Source organism: Elephas maximus, chromosome 4 (assembly GCF_024166365.1).
Source record: "Elephas maximus indicus isolate mEleMax1 chromosome 4, mEleMax1 primary haplotype, whole genome shotgun sequence".
Lineage (NCBI taxonomy): Eukaryota > Metazoa > Chordata > Mammalia > Proboscidea > Elephantidae > Elephas > Elephas maximus.
This window is the reverse complement of record NC_064822.1, coordinates 184019642-184042707: the sequence shown is the minus strand read 5'-3', so window position 1 is coordinate 184042707 and position 23066 is coordinate 184019642. Positions and strand designations below refer to the sequence as shown.

Sequence of the window (23066 nt, the reverse complement as noted above, 5' to 3'; positions counted from 1 at the left end):
ACCAGGAATTTTCTTTTTCTTGTTTTTTTGTAAGATGGGAGAAATTGCAACATATCTGTTTGCTGATGGGAATGACCCAGCCGAGAGGGGGAGAAAGTAGATGCAAGAGAGAGAGGAGAGAATTTCTGCTAGGAGCACAGACAGCTTGTTCAAACAGCCGCGGGAGGGGCGGAGTGTCTGAGCACAGTTGCAGGAGGTGGGTGGATGCAGGAGGTGGGGGGAGTGGGGAATAGGGGAGTTTCTCTTTTGGTAGCTTCCATTGTCCCAGTGAACCTGGAAGCAAGGCCATCAGCTGAGAGTGAGGAGGAGATGGAGGTTTGGAGAGCAAAGACAAGGTAGGAACTGGTCATCTAGAAGAGTAGCAGAGCAAACAGGCAGGATTGCCAGGCAGCCTCCAGGACCCACTCAAGGTCAGTGGTCAGTACAGATCAAGGTCATTACTGGCTCACAAAGAATAGTTGCTGCACCGAATGGGAAACACCAATACCACTTTGGTTTTCTAACAAACCTTTACTCTTTCTCTAGATACAGGCTCTGAGATGAGATCAGATTTCTATCTAACCCTTGTGGTCAATTCTTGAGACAAACAAGACCCAATCTCAATTTTTCATTTCCTCTTTAGCAAGGGAATTTCCCCTTTCCCCACTCTGACTTCTCTCATCTGTAAGCAGAGTGAGTCTACGGTAGGCAAGGAGTGTCCACACGCACGATTAAGAGCCAAGTGGTGCTTGGGATCCCTGGTTAGGATGGAAGTTAGAGTTGGGGGATAACAGGAGAAGGCCTTGAAGTGGCTTTCGAAGTGGGGGTGACCAACAGTTCCCCCACTGGAATTCTTGGGGAAACCCTGTGATTGCAATCATTATAGATTATTTTAGTGCACAAACTTATTTTATAAAAATTTTAAAATAGGCAATGCCCACACATGGTATACAATTCAAAGGAGAATACAGAGAAATCTAAGTCCCGCCTCCCCACGCCCTCCCCCCCCCCCCACCCCAGCCTTCAGCTGCATGGCCTCCTCAGGCAACCCTTTTTGACAGTATCTTGTGTAGGCATTGATAATTTTAGCAACTACCAAAAAAGTAAGGGAGTGTGTGTGGGTAGGCCCATCTCAGCAGGCTGGAAATACTTACTCAGGAAATTGGATATCTATAAAATTCTTGGGCACGTATCCTTCTTGGCTTCCAAGCTCCGCTTTGAACCACTCCTCTTGGTTACTTAAGATCTGTTTGGAAGAGAATGAAGGACAAAGACACTCCAGGGAGGGCACCGCAAAGCAAGGGAAAAGAGCTGCAGGGCAAAGTGTGCTCCTTTGGGTTTGGATTTAGAGAAAAATCAGCTAAAGGAACTTAAAAGGCTGCTCTAGGATTTACCCCAGGACCAGTGGGGGAGCAGCGGGTTTATCTTTGGAGTTTGGCTTCTCTTGACCCCAAGCTATTTCTGTCCACTTGTACCAGTTGCGCATGGCTTGGCCTTCCAGACTCAGCACTCAGGGATTTCCCTGAATCCCTTTCTCCTTCTACTTTGGCAATGCATTTGTCCCAGATCTCAGCGCCTCAGGGTCCTCATCTGGGCAAATGGCGGGAAGGCAAGAGTGCTTTCTCTGGGGTCTTTCCTTCTCTGCCATGTAACTAGGAAACTTTGAAAATTTAATTTATTATTATTATTATTTTTTAAACAAGCAGATTAAAACTTAAACATCCAGGTGGGAGCTGGCTTTGAAGACTCTTGCTGTTCACATTCTGTGTGTTTCACAAACAGTTTGGACATAAGTCAAGACACTTGGAGGTGCCTTTTCTAATCTTGCTTTTGGAGTCAGATTACAAGCAAACCAAGAAATTCTGTGTTGTTACTGTATGGAGCTACTTTGACTGTGACCCCGAGTGTTGTCACCTACCTTGACGGCTCATATTACTCACCAGACATGGCTCTATGTAGCTTCTGGTTAGTTCAGGAAATGAGAATCACCATTAAAAGACAAGTATTTGCCATTCCCACCCCCCAACCTGGAGAATGTTTCCAAAGTATGTGCCATAGACTTGAACAATAATTCTAAATGAGGAAGGCAGATCAAAAAGATAGAAAGAACCTTGATGAGGTCATTGAGCCGCTGAATTAACCACCCCAGGAGACATCCTCCTTCTGGACGTTGTATGTGAACGAATACATCTTCCTTATTGTTTAAGTCATTTTTGATTTGATAATGGGGAAAGCTGAAGATGGGCAAGAAAGATTACCTGAAGGAGAGGCCATCTGGGTCGAATTGCCCAGGCAATGCAAGGAGTTGCTCAGGCTAAGTCAGATGGCAAAGAGAGGCTATAAGAGAGCGTAGTGCATTCTGGGCACCATATGCTTCAAGATGGCTGGAGTTTGGACCAGGAATCCAGAGTAGAGAGAGGCGAAGTTAGAGGCACAGGACCTCGTGACCCATGTTGAAAAGTTTGGATTTTATCTTGAAATATATGGGAAACCATTAAAGGATTTTTAAGCAGGGAAATAACATGGTAAGTATTAGACTTAAGAAAGAGCACTGTATCAGAGCACGAAGATGGATTGGAAGGGCAAAGTCGGGGGAGAAATGGTAGGAAGAAGAGTGTAGCCACCCAGGTAAGAGATGACAGGGGATGGGCTAAGAATAGGTGAGGACATATTTTACAGGAACTGGTTTGGTGGTTTGCTGGTAGAATTCTCGCCTTCCATATGGGAGACCCAGGTTCTATTCCCGGCCAATGCACCACAAGCAGAGCCATCACTTGTCTGTCAGTGAGGCTTGTGTGTTGCTATGGTGCTGAACAGGTTTTTCAGCAGAGCTTCCAGACTAGGACAGATATGGAAGAAAGACCTGGTAATCTACTTTTGAAAAACCAGCCAATGAAAATGCTATGGATCACAACAGACTCAGCCCATGATGCGTGGGGTTGCTGTGAGTCGGGGGTTGACTCAACTCGAAGCAGCTAACAACACAGGCGGTAAAATGGGCAGGATTTGGTGCTTGTTCATGGGAGTTAAGGGAGAAGGGGAATTCTGGGATGACTCTGGATTTATGGCTTGAGAGACTGAGTAGGTAGTGATACCGTTTACTAAAATAGAAAATTCTGGAAGAGGAACAGGTCTGAAAGAAACCTTGGGGCCTTCAGATTACTTGTAGGTGAATTTGAGTTGCCTGTGGAATCGTCTAAGAAGAAATGCCCAGTGTGTGGCTAGACTCAGGAGAGAGGCCTGACTGGATCTTGAGATCTGGGAATCATCCAAACGTAGGGGGAGTCGAAGTCATGGGTTTCATAGTTTTCTCTCTGCTAGAGAAGGGGTGGGAAGAGAATTGAACAGAGGGAAGTAATCGAGACCCATTGCCATCGAGTCATTTCTGACTGATAGCAACCTAATAGGACAGAGTAGAACTGCCCCATTGGATTTCCAAGTCTGTAATCTTTATGGAAGCAGACTCCCACGCCTTTCTCTCTTGGTGTGGCTGGTAGGTTTGAACTGCTGACCTTTCAGTTGGCAGTTGGAGAAGGAATGAGGACCTATTTCGAATATCACTCCCAAGTTGGAAGAACGGGGACAGAGCTATGAGTTTGGAACCAGAAGACCTGCTTTCTAGCTTGGCTCTGTCACTACCTGTGTGACCTTGAGCAAGTGAATTAACCATCTGGAAAATGGGAATAATAATAACTTAGCACCCCACAGAGCTGAGCTAAGGATCAAATGAGCCCTGGTACATGAAAGTTCTTCAGAAAGTGTCTACTCTTTTTTATATAATTCTGTAGAATGTGATATTCTTATGACGGAGGACTCCAGCTCTGAAGGACAGGGAAAGTTTTATAAGTTCTTTCAAGTATTTTATGTGTATGTTTTGGATTTAATCATTTGTTCTGAAGAAATAAAAGTGTGTCCCATATTTGAGTTCTAGAATTACTGAGAACAGAAAACTTTATAGTTTCCAACATCAGATGTGACTGTTGGTATCACTGAGGGCATGTGGGTATGTGTTTGCTGGGGCGGAGGGGGAAGCAGAAAATCTAGGTCAAAAGAAGAACTAGGAAAGATAGCACCGGGGCCTTGTATTCACGTAAAGAACATAAGAACATTTCACTCCGTGCCATCTCTCCTGAGTTTACGGCCTTGAAATTCCTTTCTCCCATCACATGGGGATGGGGTGTTTGGCCAGGGCAGATGTCATATATAATGGTGAGTAGGGATGAGGCAGAGGCGGGCATTTGGAAATTGGCTCATTGGGGTACCACTACACTTTGTCTTTAGTTTTCTGACCTGAAATCAGCTATAATTTTAGTAATCATGGCTCCCACCCATCAACCTCCTCTAGCAACTGAAAGATTATCCCGGAAGGCCGACCATTTCCCTCTACCACCTGGTGCTTGGCCTGCATCTGAAATTATGTTTCCAGAGACCTGAATTTATAGGCTTTTTATGGCATATAGAATGCAAGGTTTTTTAAAAATCGCATTTTCTGCAGAGAAAACTCCTTGGGGGGAGTTGGTTTCCTCCTGCCGTTGCTGGCCCAGGGCCCCACACTTCCTGTTCTTCTCATCTCGCCATCTATTCAGTCCCTCCTATCTCTGTGTGCATGTGTGTATCGTGTAAACCCGAGGAAAGAGTTCAGCTTAAACAAACGAAGTTTTGCACTTCAGTTTACTGTGCCTTAATTCTTATAATGCTGATTAAGAGAATGATTTTCTGGGTTACATGGCCTGAGAATAAGTTAAACGTGGGAAGGGAAGGGCAAGCTGTACAGTTGGAAGAATTTTCAAATTGGATGGAATTATAGCGCTTAGAGGCAGAGCAGAAATCTGAAGTATTGAAGGATCTAATTACGTAGGATTAACTCTTAGTGCTTTTAGGGTGCTCTTTTAGTAGGAAGAAAGGGGGACAGGCTAGATGCATTATAGGAACAGAGAGAAAGGGACTGGGCCAAGAGACATTTTTCAGAACAACTGGCAAATTGAAATGGGCAATGTAAGTCACGTTCTCAACGGTAATTGCAGGTACGAGATTTGTAACATAAATACGAAAAATCCTATTCATGACTTTTCATATGTTTCCTTCACAGGAGTTTGCTATCCAGTTCACCATCTTGTTTCCCTTTCCCTGCAATCAGCGCCTAGTGAGCATCTGCTGTTTGCACGTAGGTGCTGGGAATATAGAGATGAATAAGTTGGTGCCTTGGCCCTGGGGTGCTCACAGTCTGAAGGGGGAGTGGGTGGCTGGTGAGCTAGTAGACATTTTTTGCACTTTCTGATGAAATTTCTGTTTAATCTTTAGCCCAACAGGAGAGAGTAGCATCCCGGAGGTGAACTGCTGAGGTAGTCAAGAGCTGCCTTTGAAAACAATTGTGAGGATCCTGGGGCATGTTACCCATCTCTGGAGGGGAGGGACAGACATCCAGTCTGTACACAGGGAACCAGAGGCAGAGATGCTAGCCACCATGATACAGACATTCTAGGAGGCTCAGCCCACAAGCCCCTCTCCATTTTTCTCTGTACTGCTACAGCTGCAACGGACAGAATTTGACAAGAAGGAGGACTTTGGCTTACTGGTGGAATTCTAAATGAGCACGCAGAAATGCAATTTAACAATTCAGGAAATAGGAACTGAACACCAACTTTGGGCCACGAGTTGTATTAGACGCTGGCAAGATACAAAGATGAGGCCAGCATGACTCTGCCCCTAAGGAGCTGACAGACAAGTGGAGCAATCAGTCATTCATTCATTCCTCAAATATTAGGGAGGGTCAACCTTGTGCCAAGTTACTGTTCTAAACGCTGAGGCAGACATGATCCCTGCCCTTAACAGAGCTGTGGCTCCTGGAATAGCCGATATGTAAATGAACAATTAGGATCCCTGGGGTAAAGGCAGCAGTGGGAGATGGATGGACAGGATGCACAGGAGCACGGAGCCGCAGAGCGCCCATAAATAACTGTCAGATGAGGCAAGATCATAAGTGCCCTGAATGAAGTGTCTGTGAAACGCTGTGGAAGAGCTGACGAGGGAGTGATTAATTTTGTTGGGGTGGTAGGAAGTCGGAGAGAGGATCAGTGAAGGTTTCATGGCTGACGTGGTAAAAATATGTGTGTGCAGGAGAAGGACATTGTCAGTACAGGGAAGAGGCTGGGAAAGGATAGTGTATATATCACAGTGTGACCTGGGGGCATTAGGTATGCAAGGGGAGGGGTGTGTGTACGTGCGTGCACATGCACGTGTACCTGTGCATGCTGGGTTGGAGCCAGATGGTTTAGATTTCAAGCAGTTGGTAATGGGGACCCAATAATTGCTTTTGAGCAAAGGAAGTGATGTGATCAGATTTGTCTTCTAGAAAGATCTCTCTGGGGCTAGTTCGTAGAATGATTGACAGAAGAAGAGACAGGAAGCAATGAGGTCAGTCAAGGGCTGTGGCGGTAGTCTGAACCGTCAGAGGCAGCAGGAATGGATAATACTGATAATATGGCAACTGTGATTGACTACCCACTTTGGGCCAGGACAATTACCTCTAGTCCTTCCCATAAGCCTGCAAGATAGATTCTACCTCCATGTTTAGAGGGAGACACTGAAGCTCAAAGATGGGCAAGTGACTAGCCCGTGGCCTCACAACTACTAAGCAGGGATTCAGATTCAGATCTATCTGGCTCCAAAGTTCTCTCTCTTTTTTACAGCACAACACTGCTTTCTAGTGAAGAAGGGACACACACACACACACACACATACATACACACGCACGTAATTGTTGTTGTTGGGTGCTGTCCAGTTGATTTTTGACTTATAGTGACTCCATATGACAGAGCTGAACTGCCCGATAGGATTTTCTAGGCTGTAATATTTATGGGAACAGATTGCCAGGTCTTTCTCCCACAGAGCCTCTGGGTGGGTTCGAACCACCAATCTTTATACAAATATTGAAGAAGAATATTCACAGCAGAGTATAGTGCTTAGGAGAAAGGCTCTGTAGTCAGACAGAACTCCATCTGGGTCCTGGCTCAGTCACGTTCTAGTGGTGTGGCCTTGGACAAGTGATTTAACCCCTTAGCCTCAGTTTTGTAGAATGGAGGAAAAAATAGTGCCTACCTCATAGGTTTGCCGAGAAGATGAAATAATGCCTGCAAAACGCTTGTAACTGACACAGCAGACACTTAGGAGATGTTAGTTATTAATCACTAGGATTTGGCAGGGGAGAAATTGAATGTAACTGAGGCTTCTAGCTTGGTGGCTGACCTATGGTAATACTGAGCACATGGATAAGGGAGCAGTTACGGTGGAAGTGGGGGAGTTGATTTTGATTCTGGACATTCTGAGTTAGAAGCTGGTATCCACATGGTGACATCCAGCAGATAGTTGGGAACGTGGGTCTGGAGTTCAAGAGAGGTCAGAGCTGGAGCAAGAATGGTATACTTGAAGGTCTTTGGCAGAGGTGAAAGTTGAAGCCAGAGAAGTGGATGAGGTGGCTCAGAGAGAGGGCAAAATTGGAAAAACAAGGGTAGTACCTTCAGGGAAGCTTATATTTTAGGATAAAGAAAAGAAGAGAGGCATTCCAAAATGAGACCTCGGTGTTCTCAGGAAGGGAGAAAGAGAACAAGAGAGTGTAGTGCCACTGAAGCAAGGGAGAAAAGGCTTCGAGGAGAGGGACAATCAATAATGTCAAATTCGACAGGATGAAGACTGAACCCGTTGCGTTGAGTCACAGTGACTCTGAAGACTAAGGGGTCAGAAGACTAAGGGGTCATTCTATTTCACATTAAGGAGATAACTGGTGAACTTGAAGAGAGCGTGGGACAAAAAGGCAGATTCTAGAGGGCTGTGGGGATGAATGGGGAGTGAGGAGGTGAATGTCCCCAGTGTAGATAATTCTTCCCATTTATTGGCAGAGAAGGAGAGAAAAGAAGTTAGGAGCTGGAGTGGGAACCAGAGTTGAACAAACTTTTTTTCTTTTTCTGGGGAATAGAGAAAACTTAAGCAAGATAATAGGTTCTATTTGCAATGGAAGATAAAGAGTGGGATTGGTCCCAGCCTCTTTTGAGCAGAAGATGCTCTAGAGAGGTTGATAATCACATGGTCACAGATCCACAGAGAAGGAAGAGACTTGCCAGCTTGTGACCATTCCCTCTGTGACCTTGGTAAGATCCCAAAGCAGTGAAAGCCACCTTTCCCTCAGCCATCAGCAACCCAACCAATATTTTGACATTGAAGGCAAACTCTTTGCAACCCCATTACTAAATTTTGCAAGTTGACAAGCCTAAATACCAGGGGTATTCAAATTCCCAAACAAGCCATTCTACAAGGTCTGTGCACCATGGACCCTTTTTGAGTCACCCTCTCACATGCCAAGAAGGCTCTTTCTACACCAAGTGCGATTCTTGGTGACAAGACCTGGGTGGCCTCAGTGCCCCGGGGCGGTCTGAAAAGGCCTAGTTTGGCTGCCGAGATGAGGGATCAGGATATCCATGGGTGCTCTGAAGCTGGGTAGGGGTGCATTGGTATCGCATACTCACTAATGGGCTCTTGAAGGGCTTTTGCTCTTTCGCAAAACACAAGGGTTAAGATGCAGAGCCTGTAAGTGTGGGGCACGAAATGTGGGAGAAGTCCAAGTCTTCTCCAGCTCAACAAGGAGCCCACGTGTGCATGGCCTTTGTTGAGCCACCTCTCCTCCAGCTGTCTTTCCCAGGCTTCTCCACCTACACCCTCTACTAGTAAGTTCCAGCTATGCTGAACCTCGCCACGCTCCTCAAATTCAGTGTGAACTTTCACATCTCTGAGCTTTAGCTCATGTTGTTGCTTCTGTCTGGATAACCTCCCATTGTCCTGTCTGGTGGATTCATCCATAAACCTCCACTCATCTTCATTGCATTCCCTGACACTGACATTGCTACACATTCAAGGGGAATCACACTTTCCTTCACCTGTGCTCCCTGGGTGCTTAGATAAGAGCACCTACTACAGCCCTTTGGATGATGCTGCTTCCTCCTCCAGACCACAAGCATCCCGAGATAAGGATGGCGGCTTATTTGTATTTCTGCCACCGTTGCAGTACCATCACCCAGCCTGGTGTGTGGCACACAGATGCTCGCTCCCAAGGAGCCCTTCTGATGGAGGTGAACCTCCATGGTACCCAGTGCTGTTGAAAAGGAACTGTGTGTAGTTCCTAAAAGACAAAGATGTGGATTGCTAGATTAACTCAGTGGCCAGACTCGAGTCATGGAAACTCCCTATCGCTCCCCTGGGCCTCACATCACCTACCTTCAGAACATCTCCAGTGTGAAAGCTCAGTTCATCCTCACCGGAGGCGGTGAAATCAAACTTGGCGACGGCTTCCATGTTGTAACGTGAAGCTGGAAGAGAAAGAATGTGGTCATTGTGCCTGTCCACCAGGAGCAGAGCAGCGGAGAAGGTGGTGAGGCTCAGCAGTCGTAGCAGTTCACAGGGAAGTGGTCAGATGTCTCCGCTGGAGAGGGGGACACAGACGCACAGTGAGAGCTTCGGTTTCCAGGAGGAGCTACCAGAGACTGCAGGATCTGGTTCCAGGGCTCATTCTCAGGATGCCCAGATGCCGGCACAGGAAATGCAGGCCAGGGACAGCCTTTCCCCTCTGTTTTCAACTCCCTGTGTCTACCCTGGCCTGTCCCCGTTTCTGGGGCATCTGTTTCCAGTTGATAAGGAGGGAAGACCTGCTATCAACTCTAACTTGCGGCCCGAGGGTCTGGAAAGACTGTTCTGTAGACACTGTCCCGAGGCTGTCCCTTGGCAGCTGTATTTAACCAGGCAGTGTTAATTAGACAGATGCCATTTTCTCGTTTACATTTGAATCATTTAAGAGAATTAGACAGTATTGGCCAGCAGGGAACTGAGCGTCCTTCTGCCACGCTTGACAGTAGAACTCGCTCTAGTCTTAGAGCTGGGAGTCTCGATGGGTCAGATTCCTTATGTTTATTGTTTTAGTGAAGCCAAGGACCTTTTGGGAAATTGTATTTTAATAGCTCTGAATTGAATGAAAATACTGGGCCCTGCTACTAATCCATGGGAGTGTGTAAAGCGAAATCAGTCAGCTTATATCCTACAGTTGGTATGAAAAATCGTTGTTTTTTAGGAGACACTAGGGATGTAATGGTAGCTCCTGGTGGTGCAAATGGTTAAACACATGGCTGCTAACTGAAAGGTTGGGGGTTCGAGTCCATCCAGAGACATTTCAGAAGAAAGGCCTGGCGATCTACTTCCAAAAAATATCAGCACTGAAAATCCCATGGAGCATAGTTCTCCTCTGACATACACAGGGTCTCCAGCAGCGGGGTCAACTCCATGGCAACCGGAAACTGGGGGATGTAATAGAAAGAGAGCTGGGTCGAGGCCTGGCTTTGTCACTGAATAGCTGTGTGACCTTGGGCAAGTAATTAAGTCCCTTGGAGTTTCAGTTTCCTCATTTATGAAATGCGGATCATGATATTCAACTAATAAGGTTGTGAGATTAAATTAAATAATCAATGTGAAGCATTATATCGTACAAAGTTAAGCATAATGTATGTTTTAAAAATCATTTGAATGGCCACATTTTCCCCCAGCAAAGGTAGCCCGGCCCAAAGCAGCCCATGTTTTCTTCTGATCTCTTGCATCTCCTAAAAAACATTTCTCATTGAAATTGGATGCTTATTCTCCGTGACCATCAAATCCTTAGACTCTCTGCTAAGACAGCTTACTGTCAGGACACAGTCTTGAGCGCTGTTGTCTGGCATTTCCATTTTCCCAAATTTGCTTAAGACCCAAACCCTTTAGGTTAGTTTAAGAGTAACCCTCAAACCTATTAGACTTTCAATCGCCAATAAACTGGGACCACAATTGTCCTCGCAGTAGGAATTTCTGCCCAAGTAGACACGGTTTGGGTAAATTAGGATGGTGGCAGTGTGTGGGAGGGTGTGGGGTACGGAGGTCAGAGGATTAAAGCCGACTGCGGTAGCTGCGATAGGGAGGGCCACGTTTCTCTGATTTTCCACATTTGCTTGACCTTCCAAAGGTAATTTGTAGAGATGAACATTACCAATTGCAAAGATAGATATGAAGGAAAAAAAAAAAAAAATTCAGGAGCCAAAGTAAAATGTCAGAGTTAAACTCTCTGAGCCTGGATTTATTTCCAAATAAAAGAAAGACACTTTTTGTACACTTTCTTCAAGATCTGTCCATCTAAGGCGAATTCAAATTGTTGTGCCCTAGAATGACCCACTCAACAGAAAGGAGTATTCTCCCCCCTTTGTTATTGCTAAATGCCTGTGCTGACTTGATTCACCCCATTACTTTCACATGCAAAGCTGACCCTAATTAAGGCCTTGCCTCCAGTTTGAAGGGAGACATTGTGTCTGTGGGTCACCCTCATGGCATCAACAGCAGACAATGGTCACCTCAAGAGATCAAGTGTCAGGTGAATGGTCCTGAAAACCAAGATCCCATTTCTATGCAAATTTACCTTAATAAGCGTGACCGCGACAAGGGGGAGGGCGAATGCTAAACATATCAGAAAGTTGCACAAATAACAGATGAAAAAAATGTTGACAGAATGTGCCGGCTGTGACCTTGAGCCCGGGACCGTCTTCCTGACATTACATATGACTCAGATCAGGCTTGGACACTTGGCCCAGGCTGGTTCTAAGTCAACTTGCTCCCGAAGAGTGGCGCTTTTCATTGTGTGTTCCCCAGGAGGCAGGCAGTGTGGCAAAGCTGACACAGATCCCCAGCTTAGAATATTAATCCTGGCTCAAAACCCAATTAAACGTGCCCACTCTTCATAAAACCACTTTGAAAAAAAAAAACTTTTGCTGTCATTCCATTTCCATTTGTGAAGTGAAAATCTGTTCAGATGTTTGGAAGGAGGGAGAGGTTCAGGGTGGTGGTGGGGTGGGATACTCTGTGAGCAAATCACAGGGCTTCTCAAATTCTTCCTTCGGATAACCCTTAATAGCAGAGAATGGGAAATGCCCCACCCCCCTTTCTGTTTGATCATTAAAAAAAAACAACAACAACCAAACCCACTGCCGTCGAGTCGGTTCCCACTCATAGTGACCCTACAGGACGGAGTAGAACTGCCCCAGAGTTTCCAAGGAACGCCTGGCGGATTCGAACTGCCGACTTCTTGGGTAGCAGCTGTAGCACTTAACCACTACGCCACCAGGGTTTGATCATAAAAAGGCACAGGAATTTATATCTCATTTCACTGGTATCCGTTAGCTTTCATTTTGGAAAGTTTTCGGTTACCACCGGGGAAAAAGAAAACCAAATCACTACCCAACCAAATTAGTCGATTTAGAATTTGTGGTTGTTAGCTGCCAGAGTGGGCCCCCGACTCATGGTGACCTCACGTGCAATGAGATCGGAGGGTTGTGACCCAGAGAATTTTTACTGGCTGATTTTCGGAAGTAGATGGCCAGGCCTTTCTTCCCAGTTCCTCTTAGTCTGGAAGCTCCACGGAAGTCTGCTCAGTAACATAGCAGCACGAAGCCTCCACTGACAGATGGGTGGTGGCTGCCCCTGAGGTGCACTGGCTGGGAATGGAACGCAGGTCTCAGGCATGGAAGGTGAGAATTCTACCACTGAACCACCCACTGCCCCCAGAATATGCAGTATTTAGCCAATCTATACCTGCAAAAAAAAAAAAAAAATTTTTTTTTTTTTTTTTTTTTTTTTATACCTGCCACCACTACGTACTGCATCTGGGAAACAAACAAACATCATGGAGATCACCAGGTAGCAACAACTCCCAGTGAGAAGGAAGAAGAGGAATAGAGTGAGAGAGGGTGCAGTAGCACCAATAGTGCCACCGAGCCTCCTGGATGAGGTTTGCAGTTTCAGCGCTTCTGACCTCAGGGGGGAGATGAAGAGAGAGACACCTCTTCAGAGAGCCTAACAGATGGATGAAATGTGCTTCCCTGCCAGCGCTCAGCTTTAGTAATGGCTGAAATGCTAAAAAAACGTGCCATAAATTGTGAGAAGCAACACCGTCCAGCGGCAGCCAAGCCCTCCCTCCCCCGCATCAGCCTTCCCCTGCCGACAATGCCATTTACCCAGGAACCCGCCTCATCGCTGTGCCTGCGGCCCCTGACCTGAGCTCTGCTTCCCACCGAGCCCTCTGCCTCTCCCTCGCTTCCCCCCTTGAAGAATCCCACTGGATCTCCCTTAGCAGCCCGGCCACGTAGACTTGCCTCACCAGAGGGCAACACCACACAGGTCTTCCTGAAGAATGATTTTTCTCTGCTCTTGCATTTCTATGTAAGCTTCTTCCACCACCAAAAGGCCTGAAAAATATTCGGACTATATACAGGGAATGCTTATCTCCTTCTAAAATAGAGCCACCGCGGGGGATGAAAACAAAGCCACGAGACAACTTTTGAAAATAACCACCATCTGAAAGCCAGACTAAGTGGATTTGCTCAGAAACATGTAGTTAACAGCAAAATAGTACCAAGCAAGAAACTTCTTGAACAATTTCAGCTCCTCCTAAGTTGGCTGTGAATAGCCAGGGTTTCCCTTTCGTGCTCTCTTAAAAAGAGTAATTGCATAATACCACAAAGCTGTGTGACGATTCAGGCTCAGGACCCAACCAAAGAGGGAGATGGCTCCTAAATTCAATCAGAAAGCACCACTTGTATTTTGCTGGGGAGAGCTTCAGTATGAATACTTACATGACTTGCCCCAGTTTTAAGATAATGTCTTGGAAAAAAAAAACAAGAGAGCGAGAGAAACATTACCCTTTATAAGTATTTGCTTGTAGCATATTTATGAAGAGATTAGCAAGCTAGGTGGTATAAACAGTTTACATTCGACTACTAACCTAAAGGTTGGTGGTGTGAACTCACTCTGTGGTACCACAGAAGAAAGCCCTGGCAATCTGCTTCCATAGAGATTACAGCCAAGAAAACCCTATGGAACAGTTCTACTCTGTAGCATATGGGGGTGTCATGCGTTGCAATCGACTTGACAGCAATGTTTTTTTTGGTATTAAATGAACTGTTAGACTAGTGAGGAGTTATACTTTAGGACTTTTGCTGCAGCGACCAAGAGGAGCTTAGCTTAAAAATGTAAAACTGTAGCAGCTCTTTAGCATCACATAATGCAGACTTCGAATCCACAGCCTTTATACTTGTCAGGTGAAGCTCCTCCTGGAAACAAGGAGAAGGTAGAGTGTTTACTCCCGCCACTGAATTGAACAAGGTCAGCTCAATTACTTTTCAGAAGTAGGAAACTTTATGCTGCTAGGAAAAAATGATTATAGCTAAGCCTCACCGTACACAGTAGGAACATTCTTGAAAAGTTATTATGAATAGAGTATTTGCAAATGGAATCATATCAGCATGCACTATGGAGGTATGGAGGCTTACTCTATAAACGAACCCTGTGGTGAAGCCCTTTATAAAATGAAAAGAAAAATTTGTTATGCAAATAACTACCTCTTAATGTCTCTGTTTTAATGTCTGGCTTTTCATGCATTGAGTCTTAAAACAGAGCACACCTGTACATCACCTCCAGTGCCACAGATGGTGGGCCTTTAGCTTCCCCTCTTCTTAACTCCCATAATCTGTTGTCGTTGAGTCGATTCTACAGGACAGAGTAGAACTGCCCCATAGGGTTTCCAAGGAGCAGCTGGTGGATTTGAACTGCCAACCTTTTGGTTAGCAGCTGAGTTCTTGACCACTATGCCACCAGAGCTCCTAACTCCCAAAGGCCTTTAAAAAACCTCTCCTATTGAGAGTCAGGAATAGGAGGAGGTTATGGAATGTGTGACTAATTGCCTTCATGAACAATTGCCTCCTTTGCCAGGAGACCAAAAGAACTGGATGGTGCCTGGCTACCATTACTGAACATTTTTACTTTGGTTTATTTATTTTTAATTTTATTTTGTTTTAGGGGAACGTTTACAGTGCAAATTAATACCTCATTCAGAAATTTATACACAAATTGTTGGTGACATTGGTTGTAATCTCCACAATGTGTCAGCACTCTCCCCCTTTCCATTTACACCCTGGGTTCATTACTGAACACTTTGAGCAAAAATTCCATAGAAGAATCCTGATCAAAAGGAAGAAAATCTCATGGACTGCAGACTTCCTGGAGCCATGAAGTTTGGTTGAACCCTGGAAACTGTTGCCCTTAGATAATCATTAAACCAAAAATATCCCCTGAAGTCTTCTTAAAATCAAACAAATAATTTAGCTTAACTAGTAAAAAATGTCTGCCTTGAGCATTATGGTCTTTTAAGAACTGTCTGTATGGGATCAAATTGACAACAGATAGGAACCTTAGATGGCAGAGAATTTATGTTAACGGGGGAGGAACAACTCAGAAAAGGAGGATGTCTTAGTTATCTAGTGCTGCTATAACAGAAATACCACAAGCGGATGACTTTAACAAATGGAAACTTATTTTCTCATAGTTTAAGAGGCTAGAAGTCTGAATTCAGAGCACTGGATCCAGGAGAAGGCTTTGTCTCTCTGCTGGCTCTAGAGGAAGATCCTTGTCTCTTCAGCTTCTGCTTCCTGGTTCCTTGGAGATCTCCATGTGGCTTGGCATCTATCTTACTCCATCTCTTGGCATCTATCTTACCCCATCTCTGCTTCTTTCACTTGCTGGTTTAATGTCTTCTATATCTCTTATATCTCAAAAGAGATTGACTCAAAACACACCCCACCCTAATCCTGTCTCATTAACATAACAAGAGAACCCATTCCCAAATGAGATTTTACCACGGGCATAGAGATGAGGATTTACATCTCATATTTTTGGGGAACACGATTCAATCCATAACTGAGGGTGAGAATTGTTATACAACTCGAAGAATGTAATCAGTGTCACCAAATGGTACACGTAGAAACTGTTAAATTGGCGTATGTTTTGCTGAGTATATTCTCAACAACAACAAAATAAATAAAATTATATATATATATACATATATACGTAAATAAATAAACCTCTCCTATTGACGTATAGCATTCCACCTTGGAGTACAGAGCAGAGGCTGTGAACCCTTTTCTGTAAAGGACCACAATAAACAAACAAAAAGCTCAAACCAGTTACCCTTGAGTCAATTCAAACTCATGGTGACCTCCATGTATTTCAGCGTAGAAACGTGCTCCATTGGGTTTTCAATGACTGTGACCTTTCAGAAGTAGATTGCCAGGCCTTCCTTCTGAGGTTCCTCTGGGTGGAGTCGAACCACCAACCTTTCGGTTAGTAGCTAAGTGCTTAACCATTTACGGCACTCAGGGTCTCCATAAAGGACCAGAGACTAAATATCTTTAGCTTTGCAGGCCATATGGTCTCTGTTGAAACTACTCAACTGTGTCATTAGACAATAGCAAGTGAATAGGCTTGGCTGTGTTCCAATAAAACTTTATTTATGGACGCTGAGATTTGAATTGCATATCATTTTCATGTCACAAAATATTATTCCTGTTTTGAATTTTTTCAACCATTTAAAAATGTCAAAACCATTTTGGCTTGCAAACCATCCACAAACAGGTGGCGGGGGCTGGATTCAGCCTGCTGGCCTTAGGTGAACAACACCTTGTATAGATGTTTATATCTATATTCTATCTCCCCTAATAGTTTGTAAACTTCTTTTTTTGTGGCAATTGTGGAAAAAATATATACATATATATGTACCATTTTAGCCATTTTTAAGTGTACAATTTAGTGGCATTAATTACATTCACGTCGTCGGGCAAGCATCACCACTATTTCCAATATTTTTTCATCAGCCCGAAGCAGAATGCGAACTTGAGGGAAAGAGGTGTAGCTTAGTGGACAGAGCGTGGGTTTGGGAATAGCTGAACCTGGACTTGAATCCAAGATGTGCCACTTACTTCCTTAGTGTCCAGTTTCCTCATCCGTAAGGAGGGTTTCCCACACTTACTTTATGGGCTTGTCATGTGTTAATGCTCGGCTGCTAACCAAAAGGTCAGCAGTTCGAATCCACCAGCCACTCCTTGTAAAATCTCTGTCCTATAAGGTCACTGTGAGTTGGAATCGACAGCAGCGGGTTTAGTTGTTGTTGTTCTTTGGTTTTCTGTGTTAATCCGTATAAAGAACCTGGCACAAAGTAGGTGTTCAATGAGCGGTAGTGGTAGTTGTGGTTGCCGCTTATCATTCGATTGCCTACAGGACCTTGCCAGTGCCTAGGTGGCACTCAGTAAACGACCCTGCCATCCGAGTTATGGCTATACTTGCTTTCCCCAGGGAAGGAGCAGCAGACAGAAAGGCCCATTTGCAAGGACCAATTAATTTCCCACTCAGAGGAGTCCTAACTTCTTGGCAAACTCAGCCAGAGATAAGGAAACACACACTCACGCTGAGAGGTCTGATTTATTTAATCCAGTAGAGGGCAATGGTACACCCCAAACCGTCCATTCCATCTTGTAACTTTTCATTGCATCTTGCGTCCCTATAACCTTTAGCTAGACAGGTATGGTGACTGTTGTCATTGTTTCTTATGAGTTTTAAGGCATATAACTTCAACATTTTAAAGAGACTAAAACCCATAAAATATAGAGTTGCTTAGATGGAAAAGAATTAGAAGTCATCTTCTCTGCCATATTTTCTGTTGCTTACAGAGGGACTAGGAAGAAAGGCCTGGTGATCTATGTCTGAAAAATCAGCCTATAGATCACAACGGCCCCATCTGCGGCCGATTGTAGGGGTGGCACAGGACCAGGTAGCATTTCATTCAGTTGTGCATGGTGTCACTATGAGGTGGGGACTGACTTGAAGACAGCCGATAATGACAAACGTGCCTTCTGAGTATCCTGGAGAGGTGGTTTCCTTCATCTCAAGGCGACTAGTCCCTCACCCCTGCCTCTGATTCTAGGTTAACGATTCGAAGTTTTTCTTTTATCTGAACCTTTCTGCCTGTGATAGTTAAGATTGTGTGTCGCCTTGGCTAGGCCATGATTCTCAGTGTTTATATGTGACCACTTCCACGATGGGATCTGCTGTGAGTAGCCAATCAGTTGAAAGGCAGTTTCCCTGTGCGTGTGGCTGGATCTGAATATAAGTGTACATTCCGGCTTTTGCCTGTTCTGGATCCTGCAGCTGCCTCCTGTTCGTCTGGCCTCTGGTTCTTGGGACTTGAGCTAGCAGCTTATATGGCTATCTTGGGATTTATTGATCTTTACAGCCTGTGAGCAGGAGCCCTGATCTCTGACCTACCAATCTTGAGTTCACCAGCCCCTGCAGCTGTGTGTATCAGGAGAAGCCTTGTGGTCTTGCCTGCCGATCTTGGGGTTCGCTGATCTTCACAGCCTGTGAACATGAGCCCTGCTTTTCAACCTGCCGATCTTGAGCTCCGCAGCCCCTTCCTCTATCCTGATCCACAGACTTGGGAAGTTCTAGCCTCTACAGTCACGTGAGCTGTCTCCTTGATATAAATCTCTCTCTCTATATATTTGTATCTTTACTGGTTTTGCTTCTCTAGAGAACCCAGCCTAAGACACTACCTTAGTCTCTGCAGATCGTACCACCTTGTACTCGGCCTTGGACATAGAAACAGACCACTGAGGAAGGTTACAGATGGCTCTTCTTAAAATCCCTAACTGCAGGATGGACAGCTACCTTATAGCTCACCTGTCAGCAGCTCCTTAAATATTATTCAAGAGACCAAAGCCAATCTATTCTGGAAAAGAGGGTGAAAAAGAGGCTGGTTCTGCTGAAAAGGGTGGAAGAATTTGGAAACAGAGAGTGGTGATGGCTGAACAACACGATGAAGGTGATGAACATCACTGACATTAATGTAAAAAGTGTTGACACGGCAGATGTTTTGTTACATACATATTTACCACAATTAACGAAAAAGAAAAAGAGGTGAGCGTGGCTAAGAGACTGGCATTCCCCCCGTTTTGGGCTCTCAACTCACAACCGTTTTGTTCTTTTTTTATACTTACGGGATACCTTTTTGTCAGCTGGCTATGCTGAAAATATTAACCTTCTCACTGAATGTATAACAAAGTTTAAATATTTCTTTACTGCGCCTGCTCTGAAATTATTTCCAACTCATTTCTGGGAGCCTTAAAGATTGAGGCCCTCAAATCCTTTTCTAGTATGACTCTACTTCTGGTTTACCTGGAGACTTGGAGTCTGGTGCAGAGGGTGGAGTGGGAGTTGGTATCATTGACGCTACGACCAACTTGTGTAGGACCACCTGGGTCTCCCCACCCAGGCTTCACCAGACTAAGCTTGCAGATAGCCATGTACTTGGGAGTGACCATCAAGGAATCTCTGCTTTAAGGATTTATGAACAACACTTCCTACGCCAATCTGAGATGAAGGGCTGTTTCTGTATTTGGCTGGGTTCTCTAGAGAAGCAAAATCAGTGAAAGTGATATATACATAGAGAGAGAGAGATTTATATCAAGGAAATGGCTCACGCAGCTGTAGAGGCTAGAAAGTGCCAAGTCCATGGGGCGGGTGCCAGGCTGGAGGCATCTCCTGACTCACATAGCTGCAGGGACTGACGAACCCAAAATCAGCAGGTAAGATAGCAGGTTGCTGGCTCATGTCCCAGGAACTGAAGGTCAAATAATGATGAGCCAGATGCAGGATCCAGAGTGAGCAAAAACGAGCGAGCTTTGCCAGAAAGTCCATATATATTGGATGCAGGCCACACTACCAAGGAAACTCCCTTTCAACTAATTGGCTACTCATAGCAGACCTCATCATGGAGGTGATTACTTCAGTACAGAACTGCTAAGCTACATCGTAACTGCCAAACCACTGAGAATCAAGGCCCAGCCAAGTTGACACACAACCCTAACCACCACAGTTTCTTTTTGGATTCGGGATCTCAAGGAAATCAACAGCTTTCTCAGGAGGACTTGGTATGTTTCTATGGATGCTCTGCCCATAGGATATAAACATTTCTGATTTTCTTGCAGCCAAAGTTAGCAAAGAAAACAAAATATACCCCACCAAACCATTTCTGACTAGTTGGCTAAAATTTTCCAAAAAACCAAGTCAGTTGCCATCAAGTCAATTCCGACCCATAAAGATCCTGTAGCAGCACAGAGTAGACCTGCTCTGTAGGGTTTCCAAGGCTGTAACTTTTACGGAAGCAGACTGCCACATCTTTCTCCTGCAGAGCAGCTGGTGGGTTCGAACTGCAGTCGTTTCGGTTGGTAGCTGGGCACTTAACCACTGGGTCAGCAGGGCTCCTTTTGCTGAAATTTTACTACCCCCTAAAAGCCTCCATTTTAAACAATTTTGCACATACAGGTCGTTCTTATTTTTCCCTTGCCCCCAGGTGACTCATTATTTTCTTCCTCCTAAGCCCCGGGAAAGCATAAATTCCCTGGCACGACTGGCAGAGGCGGACATGAGGAACTGGAGGGGGCCCTCAGCAACCTGTCCGAGAACCATAATTCATCGGTGGCTGATCTGCCGACAGCAGTCTTAGAGACCACAAGGGAGCGGCTTATGGGTAGAAGCCATCAGGCCGCTCCCCGTCTGCCATCCATTCCTGTCCTGTGCACAGATGTGTTCCCTCATAACAGTTCATCCTCTCTACTGAAAGTGGCCAACAGAGCTGTCTCTGACGACAGGTACCTAATGGCGGCTGGTACTCGAGTGAGACACTGAGTCCGCGGGCGGCAGGTGTGCTTTTTTCTCCTTGTTTTAGTCTGGGGATAGACCTTTCCTCAGTACATATCGGCCCTTGTTGAGGCTGCTTTTGTCTGCTCTTACTTTCTTCTTTTTTTTTTTTGGTGAAAATATACACAACAAAACATACAACACTTCAACAATTTCTACATGTAAAATTCAGTGACTTTGGCTACATTCTTCAAGCTGTGCCACCTTCCTCAGCAACCTTTTCCAAACTATGTCACCATCATTAACACAAATTCACTGCCCCCCTAAGCTTCTCATCTATCCTTTAGAGTTGCTGTTGTCAGTTTGATCACATATAGGTAATTCTTTGAAAGAGTATAATGCTTAACGCAGGGATTCTCTTCTAATCAGGCTTAACTATTGTTTGGTTCACAGATGACTTTAGGGGATAGTTTTAGTTCAACATTTAAATTTTTTTGTCAGAGCAATGCTTTTGGGGGCTCATCTAGCCTCAATAGCTTCAAAGTCTGGGTGCCATGAGAATATGAAATTCTCTCCCTCATTTTCCCCCTTTTGATCAGGATTCTTCTATAGCATCCTTGATTTAAGTGTTTAGTATTGGTAGCTGGGCACTATCCAGTTCTTCTGGTCTCATGGCAAAAGAGGTAGCTGTTCATGACTAGATACATATTCCATTTCCTGCACTGATTTCTGACCTACCTTCTTCCTCTGGTGCTCCCAGCAAATAGAGATCAATTGTTGTATCTTGGATTATCTGCACTTACCATCTGACGTCCCTCTCTACCAGGGCACTCCCTGCAGACCCTCTGCCAACCCCTGAAGGTTCAGTCACACCTGGGATCCCCAGCCTCACCTGGACCCTTTGGCCTTGCCTTGCAATTTGTTCCTATTTACCAAATGAGAACCATCTCGCAGTTTTCACGTTTGGAAGCCAAAAAATATAATATTTTTCAAAGACTTGCAAACTTTACACACCCGGAGAGTCTTTCAAAATCCCCTATATCCTTATTTAATCAAATCGCTGCTCTGCGGGTCTCTTTCTGTCACTATGGATTATAGAGATTTCATTGGTCTCCAAGATGCTTTTCTCCTTTTTTAATTAGCTCCTCTTTTCTTGCTTATGGTTCTTTGTTCTTTTCTTTGGGGAAGTGGGATGGCAAGCGGAGGGAGGAGACAAGTCATGAGACTGTCTTATGTAAGACCCCTCCCTTCCTCTGCCTTGTAAATTGAGGGATGCTGAAGACGAATGATCTTTGTTCTTCTTTCATTGGATTATTTATTACCTTTCTCTTCTTTAATCAACATTAGTCTGATTTACATAATCTAATGTTTTATTACTTCAAGCACATTACATAAAATTTCATTGTCTTCAAGTTTTTTGGAAGAAAAGTATCCTTTTCTTTAAGCATAATGTACATGTTCTATTAAAAAAAAAAAAAAAACCCATTGCCATTGAGACATGGCGACCCCATATGCTACAGAGTTGAACTGCTCCATAGGGATTCCTTGGCTGTAATCTTTACGGAAGCAGATTGCAGGCTTTCTTCTGCTGTGCCACTCACTGGGTGGGTTTGCACCCCCAACATTTGTCATTGTTGTTGTTAGGTGCTGTCAAGTTGGTTCCGACTCATGGTGACTCCATGCACAGCAGAATGAGACACTGTTCGGTCCTGCGCCATCCTTACAATCGCTGTTATGCTTGAGCTCATTGTTGCAGCCGCTCTGTCAATCTACCTCGTTGAGGGTCTCCCTCTTTTCCACTGACCCTGTATTTTGCCAAGCATGATGTCCTTCCCCAGAGACTGATCCCTCCTCACAACATGTCCAAAGTATGTAAGACCAACATTTAGGTTAGCCAAAAAACAAAAAACAAACCAAACCCATTGCCATTGAGTCGATTCTGACTCATAGTGACCCTATAGGACAGGGTAGAACTGCCCCATGGGGTTTCCAAGGAGTGCCTGGTGAATTCGAACTGCGAACCTTTTGGTTAGCAGCCGTAGCTCTTAACCACTACGCCACCAGGTTTCTAGCCGATCATAAATGGTTCCCACCACCTAGGGACTTACACATTCTGTTAAACTTGAGCATATTGCATTGTTTTTGTCCTAACCTGCCACTCTCAGCCAGGTGAGGCTGTATAACATGAGTTCTTGGGACTCGGATGTCAGAGAGACCTGGTTTCAAATCTCAGATCTGTGGCTAACTTGGTAGCTGAGTACCCTGATGGTGAGTAACTTAACCTCTCTGTGCTTCACCAGGAATCCAGATAACAGCCCTCATCCCACAAATTTACAGAAAAGCCGATGTAGAATGCTTGGCTCATTGTTGTTGTTTGACTATTTAGTGTCCTTTTCTCCAAAACATTTTTGCATTTCGATTATTTACCATCCTTTGTTGTAGAGAAGAGATTTCAGAACTGTTTTTGAAAAGTATAACTCCATCAAGCGAGCCCTCCCCGCCCGCCACTC

The 23066-nt window shown here is 44.8% G+C and overlaps 1 protein-coding gene across 3 annotated transcripts in view; it reads right to left on the bottom strand.

The window, feature by feature from the left end:
• Nucleotides 1–23066, bottom strand: part of GRAP2 (GRB2 related adaptor protein 2) — an 84372-nt gene that overhangs the window by 15342 nt on the left and 45964 nt on the right. For 2 of the 3 annotated variants that reach the window (XM_049885205.1, XM_049885206.1), the window contains exons 2-3: nucleotides 9244–9335; nucleotides 1134–1225 (exon numbers count right to left, since the gene is read on the bottom strand). In XM_049885205.1, the coding sequence (XP_049741162.1) occupies nucleotides 1134–1225; nucleotides 9244–9321 (170 nt within the window). In that variant the 5' untranslated portion in view covers nucleotides 9322–9335. Of the gene's footprint in view, nucleotides 1–1133; nucleotides 1226–9243; nucleotides 9336–16841; nucleotides 18952–23066 lie in introns of those variants that run through there. The other variant, XM_049885207.1, reaches the window with a different exon arrangement.